Consider the following 9987-nt stretch of genomic DNA (forward strand, 5'->3'; position numbering starts at 1 on the left):
TTCATTGCCAAGACCTTGCTGTGGGCTGCAAACGTCATCGCAGTTTTACCTTCAGTGTGGACGCAAACAGTTCAACGTCGAAAAACGCGTCTGTTAAATACGTCATTAACAAGAACGAAAAATGTGTCTATCCCATCCAGATTTCTTCCCTGCATTGTGATTTTTTTTTCTTAATGAAAAATTTAGGGTGCAAGCTCAGAGCAACATATGTCCTTGGTTTGGTAGAACAGCCTGTCAAAATTGGGTCCTATTTCAGGTCACTTTTTTCTGAAAAGGTGAGCATTTGAAACACAGATTTTTATGAATTATGGTTCTTACCATTTTTTCACGACATTGAATTAACTGAGAAAGACCAAGGGCAAACCCCCCTAGGGTGGCTGTTCTCAGGAAACGATGCAGCGTTTGCTGAAGGACTCAGGGTCGAGAGCCTGGATGGGGGGCTTCCCGTCCTGAAGTTTTGCCGCAGGTCTAGACCGGTCTGTGCAGAATTTGCCAAGTGCATCTTCTGGGAACATTATTACTATGCGCCCTTTGACTGTGCCAATTGGGGTGTCTTTTCCAGCCTCCTGCTTCTTTGTGACCCAGAGTGATCGAGCCCCGTCTAAATTGTGGGCTGCTTCTTCTAGGGCAGTTCCGCAAACTGACCTTGAAGGAAGCTTCTAGCAAATTTCATTTGCCTGTTTGAGTATGCTTTTTATTATTATCCTTATGCAAGATCGCTCTCTTTTTTGTTGCGAGAAACTCTGATGCTTTCCTTTCAAAATTTGCATGATTGGTTTTTAAATGTCCATTTAGAGCGGTATCTGCCTAGGGTCTGCATGCATGCGAGGCCCCGAAGTTAAGGCTCATTGGCATCTCTAAAATAATACAGACCATACTCCCAGCATGCCCCTGAGCACAGACTGAAATGTTTAGTCAGGCTGCACCAATGTGGCGGCGTAGGTGCCACCTGGGATGGGGACGTCCCGGGGCTTTGCCGTTACCCTGCACAGCTCGACGACCTCAGGTGCTTCCGAATTTCTCTAATTCTTTCTCTGTAAACTCACTGCTTTCACGCTTATAATTCCAAAGTCCTGTTTTTGTTTTTGTTGACATGTTCCCGGGTGAACCTATCATTTAAAATAAGCATGATAGGAGACTGGATGCGCGGGAAGTACCCAGAGAGTGAAACCACGTCCCGAACAGTGGTTTGCTAAGCAGGGTTGTACGCGTGCTTCCCCTTGGCCTGCGCTCATGAAGTTTACGCAAGTTCTTTACTAGAAGGTGAGCACAGAGCGAGCCCAACCCCGGGAGCCAGAGGGTGGGAAGGAGGCCGCGTGGCGTTCATCAGAACAAATGAAAACTCCGTAAATGGAACTCAGGAGTCTAAAGACTTCCCTGGAGTGTTCGGAGCTCCCAATGCAGGAACCTTCCGGTTCCTCGCTCGGCGATACGCAAGCTGCTTCCGGCGTCGCGCGCGTGGACAGCGGCGGGACAAGCTCCGCGAGCGGGCGCCCTCCCACGCCGGTTCGCCCGCACGAGACGGCGCCGCCGGTTCTGCTAGTTTTGTTTTGCGTTATTAGCTCTTATGTGATGACGAAGGAGACGTCCGCCATGAGGAATGGCGGGATCAGCGTGCTGCGTGGAAAGAGCTCTGGACTGGCTGCGTTCAGAGCTTCGCTCCCTGGCGGTAGATGGAGCGTCTCAGGCAAGTCCCTGAATTTCTATGAATCTCTTTCCAGATTTTAAAAAACGGTGATGCTGTCGTTTGCTGTGGGTGGGTATGAGGATCGAGCGGGATGATGCACGTCACAGCTGGGCGCCGAGAGGAACATCTATGCAGTTTGTCTCCCTTCTCTGAGCTCCCACCCGGGACCCCCAGGAGACCCCGTCCTTATAATCGCTGCGTGTCCGGCCCAGGACCCTCTGCATGCTCACCCCCAACCCTAGGAACCACCCAGGCTGTTCGCTGCCCACGAGCTGTCACTAAAACGTCGCCTGTTGCTGTTGCCTGTTCAGAGGTGCACTATGACCGCCTTATCTTTTTTTTTTTTTTTTTTTTAAATCTTTGGGTTGTTGGATTTTGCTCTGTAATGAACACCCATTGTCCAAAGCGGGCGCCGTCTGCCCGCGTGGGCCCTGCCGTGCCCGCGAGCCCCTGGCCTGGTGCCGGGAAGGGGTCCTGGCCCGGACGGCGTTTCTTACCACTGAGGAGGGGCCGGTTGTGCCGGTACGAGGCTGGCAGCTGACCGATGTCCTCCGTCCGGCGGCTCAGGACCCGGGACAGGTGCCCGGTGTGGCGCAGGCTCCCCACGACCATGCTGTGCAGGTACACGGGCTCGACGAGGTGCGACAGGAGGGCGCCCTGCAGGCCCAGCACGTTCCACCTGGAAGGAAAGGCCGGTCAGCGGCCCCGCCCGGACCCCGCCTGCGGGAGGGCGGGGAGGGCGCCGGGGACTGGGCTCCCCAGGGAGAGGGGCTCCCCCTGCCCCCCAGCCCCTGTCCACGTCCCCCTTCATGCAGCGAGGGAGCTCCCAGCCGCGGTGGAGCTTCGGCCTCCGACATGGGCCGAGTTCCCGCAGCCTCCGTGCCGCGAAGGCCACTGCCTTCCCCGCAGAACAAGCCTTAGCGGACGCTATATATTCTCTCAGGTACTTAAAATTAGATTTTAAAAAAAAGACCCTCTGTCTCTAGAGTGAATCTGAATCTTTTCTTTATATTAACTGGGAACTATCAGAAATTAATTTATTTCAGTTTAGGGAAAAATACTCTCTTCCACTCCTTTTGTCCTTAGCGGTCAGAATGACCTATAGTGTTGAGATTAAATGACATTAATAAATGACCTTGCTTTGGTCTGGGAGGATTTGATTTTAGAAGCCCGGATCAGAGATGGACGACAAGGCCGTTTTCTGGGAAATAAATATAGCTCCGGGCGAATGTTTGCACTTCTTCAGGCAAAGACGCCAGGAGCACTGGGTTTTTTTTCCCTTAAATTTGTGTGGAAAGAGGTTCCACGTATCTGTTATTTAAGGCCCAGTCTGTGGTTTCCACTCTAAATAATTTGTTTAAAATCCAGCCTTCATCGGCGGTAGCAGGCATTATGCAGCTAATTTCCTACATCATTGTTCTTTTCATTAATTAACATTTCCACTGTTCGAGCAATTACCGTGGTCCCTGCATGCTGAACATCTCTGTTCATGATTAATAAGGAGTCATTATACTTCCCTTCCCGAAGCAGTCGATTAACACAGAATTCTTTTCATTAATTACCGAACGTCTCTCTACCTGGAGAGCAATCTGCTCGGAGAACCTGTGACACCAATTGCTTTAGAAAGTTCTCTTTAAATTTTATTCCAAAAACACGAGCAATTTAGCCGGCGATATTAATTTGCCTCCGAAGCGTCTCGGTGAATGGGAAACATCTTTTAATCTCATGCAAGAAAAGGCAGCCATCTGGCTGGCGGGGTTCCGGGGTGCCGCTCTCCCCCTCTCCCTGCGTAAACACAGGTCATTAAAGTAATGTGTTCATCGACATAAAACTCAGATGGAATATAAAAGGTAATATTTATAGACAAACAGTTCAGTCCTACAATTTAAACAGTCGTTGGTTTTATGAAACATTCACTCCCGTCTATCAGATTTGCATAACTTCGTTTAAAAAAATACCATGGTCATCCCTGTAAGTCAGAGCATTTCTCCCGGAAAGCAAAGGAAGGGCCGGCCCGGGGCAAGCGGGATCCCAGGAGGTTGGGGACCCCTCCCCCAGCCGTAGCGTTGCTGCATTTTCTCCACGACAACCAGGCGCGCCAGCCATGGTGTCTCAGTCACGTGTCCCCGTCTTTCACTGACGAGGACAGAACACCCAGGAGCGGAGATGTTTTAGTGTCTGATCTTTTCCTTCAAAGAAACGACGCCCGTGTTTTTGAGTGGAGATGGGGAGATTTGCCTTGTTCCCGTAAACCTGAGACCGGGCGACCAACTGAAAAGTGGGGAGAAATTCGACGAAGTCGCCGTCAGGGAGCCTTTTAGCTCCTTCCCTTTCAGATCTGGAGACGCGGGGGGCTGCCGAGAGGGGGTCACCGTTTTCAGCAAAGGACTCTGGGTTACAGACGGTCGGGGGGTGGGTGTTGATTTTCAGACTGTTAGTGGAGTTTTAAATTTCTTATCAGTTCAAATCAGGGAAAGTACTTTTCCTCCACCGATAACAAAGCACTTTCTTGAAACCAGCCGAGACTTGAAAAATAGAACTAGTATTCCCAGGAGAGGCCTTCGAGACACCGGCTTTGCAGGAAACTTCTGGAACATATTTGAGTGGTTTGCATTCCGCAGGATGTCTGAAGACAAACAGCTTCTATACCTGGCTCCCACCTAATAACCTTTGCAATAAAGAGAAAATCAACTCCTTGCCTGGTTATGAGGGTTTAAACTTATTCAGCCGACAGGATCGATGGGACCAAACGTCTCTCTGAATAGAAACCGGAGAATTGCCAGCGTTCGGGGGTGAATGGAAAACACCTCTCCTTTTGTTCAAACAGCTGATATTACCGCGATGTTGACAGAGAATGAAAAATTCCATGTCTGGCTTTCGATATAGGTAATCCCTAAATAAATGTATTTTGTCTGTTTGTCAATCACTGAAATACCACGGATAAGTGGGGGAAGATCTTGGAAAGACGCCGCCTTTCCTTGGCCCAGAGACGCAATCTCCTCACGGAAAGCAAACCGCGGCCGCCAAGCAGTAAGGGGACACGCGTGTTATCCCTGCGGGGCCGGCTCTGCCCAGGCCGTGGGCCCTGGACGGGGCAGTGACCACCGACCAACAGCACGTCTGGGGCCGTTGGTGTCCTGCCGGCTGCCTTTGCCACCCTGAAGTGGCCCTTAGAGACGTGGCTCTAAAATTAAAGTGACGTCCGTGGCAAAGCGTCCAGGCGCCACCTTGACTCCTCCCTTCACCTGTGGGCAGATGTGCCTGTCATCGGCAGGTGCAACCGTGGCCAGGCAGTTCCCCGGGCAGCGCCTGAAGCCACCGAAGGGCCCCCTCCTGGTGCCACGAACATAGTCCACTGAGCGGCTCTCAGCGTGGTGCCCGGACCAGCTGCACCGGCATCGCTTGGAACTTGCTAGAAGTGCAAATTCTCAGCCCCGCCCCAGCCCCGCTGACTCAGAGACGCGGCCAGGTGCATGTGCTAACGAGCCGCTGTGGTTCGGGTGCTGCTCGACCCGATAACCACGTTTCCACTTGCTTACGTGGCCGTAACAGCAATATCTGCGTCCCCAGTCTCCGTGGGCTTGGGACGCCTCAGCACAGAGTGGGGGTGACACCTCCGGGCCGTGAGACCTCACCCCAGGACCGGCGCTGGCCTGACCTCCGGGCCCAGCCGCCGCCACGTGGCTGCAAGGAGCCGACCCCCAGGGGCACACAGGAAGGTCTGCGAGAGACGAGGGCCACTGGGTTTTGGGGCGGCCGTCACCCAGCACCACACAGCTGACCAGAGGGGGGACACAGCCTGGGGGGGCGACATGGGCGGGGAGGCGGGGACACAGCCCAGGAGCGTCTCTGGGCCGCCAGCAGCTTCCCCGCAGGTCTGTGCGGGTCGCAGCAGTGAGGAAGCACCCGGACAGCACACTCTGGGGACTGCAGTGGACCAGACGTTTGCGCCCCCAGATTCACGTGCCGAGTCCTCACCCAGGGGCGACGGTGCTGGGAGGTGAGGAGGTCGTGAGGGCGGAGCCCCGCGCAGGGGTTTGGGGCCCTGACACGAGGTACCCCGGAGAGCTCCTCGCCCCACACCACGTGAGGACGCAGCGAGAAGGCACCATCCGCGAGCGGAGGGGTCCCCCAGAAACCGAACCTGCCACACCTGGGGTGGACGTCCCCCCTCCAGGACCGCGAGAGTCGCGTCTGCCGTGCGCACGCGCCCGGGCTGCGTCACAGCGGCCAGAGTGGACCAGGACGGGCGGGTACGGGGCACCCAGGGAGCGCAGGACAGTCCCGCGGCCAGGCTGGGGGCTCTGCGTTGCTTCAGGTTATTTTCAGCCGAAAGAAATTGCTTCCACATCACACCATGTCCCATCTCTCTCCCCCAAAACCCATCTGAAAAAATCTTTCTCTTGACACAAGGTCTCTGGCCAAGGCGACGCCCCAGCAAGCTGGTCAATGTGCAACTGCAGAAGACCCGCAGTGGCCCCGCCGCTCCGGCCGTCCCTCCAGCCACCGTCGGCACCCCGTCCTCCGGCCGTGGGGGTGTCGGTCCTGTCCTCCCAGCCGTGGGAGTGTTGGGTCCCGTCCTCTGACCCTGGGGGTGTCAGGTCCCATCCTCCGACCTTGGGGGTGTTGGGTCCCATCCTCCGACCCTGGGGGTGTCGGGTCCTGTCCTCCGACCTTGGGTGTGCCCCACCCTCGGCCCCTTCTCAGAGAGACCATCTGGCTCCTGGTTCCTGGGGACCGAGGACAGTTCTGCTCCCTCCGAGGCCTTGGTCCCTCTGTGAAGACGGCAGCCCGGAGTCCAGCCTTCGCCGGCCGTGCCCCGTGGGTCTCGCACCTGCCCCTCCTCTGGCTGCGGCGCCCAGCCGTGTGCCGAGCGTCTCGCGTCCCACCCCCGGTTTCCTTTCCACACGCGTCTGCTCTGTTGTCAACCTAACTAGATTACTGGTTTTTATTTTGCAGACACCAGCTCCTTGGTCGTCTCCGAGCACTGGGGCATGTCCCAGGATGGACGGCCATTGTCTCCCGAGGAGGCCGCCGGCCACGCGGCCCCCATCGCGGCACTGGCGCACGAGCAGAGAAGCCACCGGCCATCGATCCGCGGTTATTGCTTTTATATTTGATAAGCGTTATTGGATTGACCCCGCACTGCTTCCATCACTAGAGAGCGTCTAAAACTTCACTTAAAAGCTGTAATAAAACCACCACACAATCTATATTAAAAAAGGAGTAAAACGGCTTTCAAACCAAACCGTGAAAATTTTGTGTTTAAGAGGAGCAGTTGTTTTCAAAGGACCTGCGTTTTGAGCTGAGAGAGATGAACGACACTCGAATTTGACGTCCACAGGGCTGGTGACACTTTGAGACAAGATAACCGTCAATGAACCGAGGAGGAAGGGTGTCGGGATCTCTCCCCCGGCGGGCCGGGGCTGGGGGGAGAGAGAAACTCCTTGGAGAGAGTACGGAGCGGCACGTATCTGTAGGCGGAAGGAGACTTTGCTCTCACAGCCAAATCTAAGTTTATTTCATTTCATTTTACTTTTTATTTTTAGTAGAGCGGGTCTTGCTATTGCCCAGGCTGGTCTTGAACCCCTGGCCTCGAGCGATGCTCCTGCCTCGGCCTCCCAGAGGGCTGGGACTACCGGTGGGAGCCGCGGCCGCGCGGGCCTAAAATCCGAGTCTGGAAATCAGACAGCCGCGTTCCCTGAGAGCAGCTGTAATTTTCTACAGCGCGTTTTTATGGAGAAAGTTTTAATCTGTTCATTTAGAGAGACGTCGTGATCAATAATAAGCTCAGGTACTTAAAATTAGAAACCGTATCTGCAGGAGCATTAGTTCCAGAAGATTTAGATTCTTACGCGACACTCAACTTTGATTCTCAGAGACAGAGTGAAAAACACCCTCCGGTCTTCCCTGTTCTGCCGGGGGCTGGTGTTGCCCGTCAGCGCACACAGACGGCGGAGAGGGAAACAGGCCGCCTGCGACACGGGTGTGGTCGCGTCTGTGTGTCATCGTGGGGACCCCCGTGCAGAAGTGTCCAGTGCTCCAGCAAGCGCGAGAAGCCAGGGTCCCGGTGCCGCAGTGGTCTGACACACCGCACCTTTCCCTGAGCCTCCGGATCTGTGAAGCGTGTCCAGGAACACGCCATTGCTAAGACAGGCCCTGGAGAGCCGCCTCCAGGACTGGGTCCCTTCGGAGAAAGTCCAAACACTGTGCTGCCCACGGCCCAGCGACAGGCACGGTGCTCCCTGGTGTCACCCAGGGTTAGGGCGGCCGGTCAGAGCCACGGACTTGCAGCCCCCACCCTCCGCCATTGACCACCACCGCCTTTGCAGTGGGAAAGCGAGTGGGCTGTTACCTGGCGATCTTGTCAGTGCAGGACATGGTGACCAGCTGCTCCCCCAGCAGGACGCCGTCCCAGGTCTGGACCGCGCTGGGGCCCCGCACGGGGACCGTCCCCTCCCCAGACTCGATCTTGGTGCGCAGGTGCCCGCGGAACTTCCTGACGATGTGTTTGCTGCTGTTCACTAGGAGAGAAGAGGCGCGGTGAGCGGGCACTTCTGGGGTGCGCAGGTGCCGGGGGTGAGAGGCGGGAGGGGGAGGGAAGCAGGGCAGGGACCAGGTCGATGGGCCTCGGTGTCACGGCTGGGGCTGCACGGGGACCTGGACTGTGGGGGGTCCCCTCACTTTAACAGTGCGTGGTCACGCGCGGGCCCCAGAGCAGTGCTGCCTAGCTGGGGGTGGGCTGACTTCCCGGCCACGGCTGGGAGTGATTATCTTAGACCTGGTGGGAAGAACTCTGCGGCTGAGCCCAGGGGCAGCCCGGGACCATGCATGGGGGGCGAGTGTGGCCGTGTCCCCCCGACATTTGCTTTGTGGACACTGGAACATTTAAATGTTTGTCCTTAGCTTGCGGGCCCGACAGAGCGGGTGGTGAGCGGGACCAGCCCTGGTCTAGGTGTCAGTCCTGGTCTACCGTTTACTAGCTGTGTAACCTGGAGCAAGTTACTTAAAATTGCCGTGACGCTGTTACTTTCTCCGGAAATAGGGAAGCTCACAGTGCCTGCCTCCGGGGCCATGAGGACTGCCTGAGGTGGCACGAGGGACAGTGCAGGACACGGGCACCTTGGCTCTTGCTGCCCCCCTCCAGCTGCCCAGGTCTACTCGGGCCAGGTGACCCGAGATGTCCAGAAATGAGGTGGCCCCTGAGTGGGTCCCTGTAGGTCCCTCGCGTGGTCTGAGTTCTCCAGAGTCCGTGACACCCACCCACCAACCACACCTCACACCCTACAGCTATTTGAGGAACTAGAATGAACAAGAGGAAGCTTAAATTTATTATTTTTCTTTCCTTCAAAAAAATGCTGTATATTAAATCTGGATTATATTATAGTATAGAAACAGCTAACCGCTCTGCATACAAATTATATGTGAAATAGCGTAGTCCATCATTTACCTACATACGATGACACAAATCAACATCGAATGCTTTCTTTAGAGAGTTTCTACTTAACCTGTAGAAGTTGCGGAATGGAATTCACTGAAGGTTCTGGGTAGTAAATAACTCCCGGGTTTATGTGGGAACTTCCTCCTGCAGACAGAAAAGTGATTTCCACTGTACTTTCTCGTTGTCTCCAAGGGCTGAGCTTCTGCTACTACACGTTCGTAGCGCCTGAAGGCCAGCTCCTGGGAAGAGAGGTGGCTGCATTCCTTGGAAAGTAAGTGCTTGAGGGGCTTCAGAATGGCTTCCTCACATTGCAACAGACCAGATGCTTGATGAGATCGAATTTGGACTCTCAGTGAGTCCTCCATGCAAGGAGGGACCAAGGGGAGAGATTGAACCCGGGCGGGCTCAGCTAACGAACGCCCAGCTCTCTGCCAGTCAGAGCACCAGTCTCTTCTCTGAGCTTCAGTTGGTGCTGGGAATTAGATGACAATGACGGTGGCGACGATGATGACGGTGGTGATGATGATGGTGGTGATGGTGATGATAATGGTGATGATTAACATCATGATGATGATGATGATGATGGTGATGGATGGTTATAATATCGGTGATAAATTGAAAACAAAATAGTTCATGTGACTCAAAAACACGTGGCTTAGCCTGCCCTTTTACGCTGTCCAGGTGAGGTCTTTGTCAGCATCGACTCCCAGCAGGCAGCGTGGGGAGCGTGGAGGAGCCAGCGCAAGGGGCATCTCCACGACATCGTCACAGTATTGGGGACTTTACTGTTCCATCTGGGGGATGTTTTCTCAGGGAACGTGGTACTTGCTGTCCCCGTTTCTGTTAATTGTAGCGTGCT

General features: G+C 54.9%; 1 protein-coding gene across 1 annotated transcript in view; it reads right to left on the bottom strand.

Annotated features, from left to right (window-relative positions):
* Positions 1-9987, bottom strand: part of ADARB2 (adenosine deaminase, RNA-specific, B2 (non-functional)) — a 285616-nt gene that overhangs the window by 5346 nt on the left and 270283 nt on the right. The window contains exons 7-8 of the mRNA XM_012664925.1: positions 8043-8211; positions 2185-2366 (exon numbers count right to left, since the gene is read on the bottom strand). Coding sequence (XP_012520379.1) covers positions 2185-2366; positions 8043-8211 — 351 coding nt within the window. The remainder of the gene's footprint in view (positions 1-2184; positions 2367-8042; positions 8212-9987) is intronic.

The sequence above is a fragment of the Propithecus coquereli genome, unplaced genomic scaffold (genome assembly GCF_000956105.1).
Source record: "Propithecus coquereli isolate 6110/MARCELLA unplaced genomic scaffold, Pcoq_1.0 Scaffold94, whole genome shotgun sequence".
NCBI lineage: Eukaryota > Metazoa > Chordata > Mammalia > Primates > Indriidae > Propithecus > Propithecus coquereli.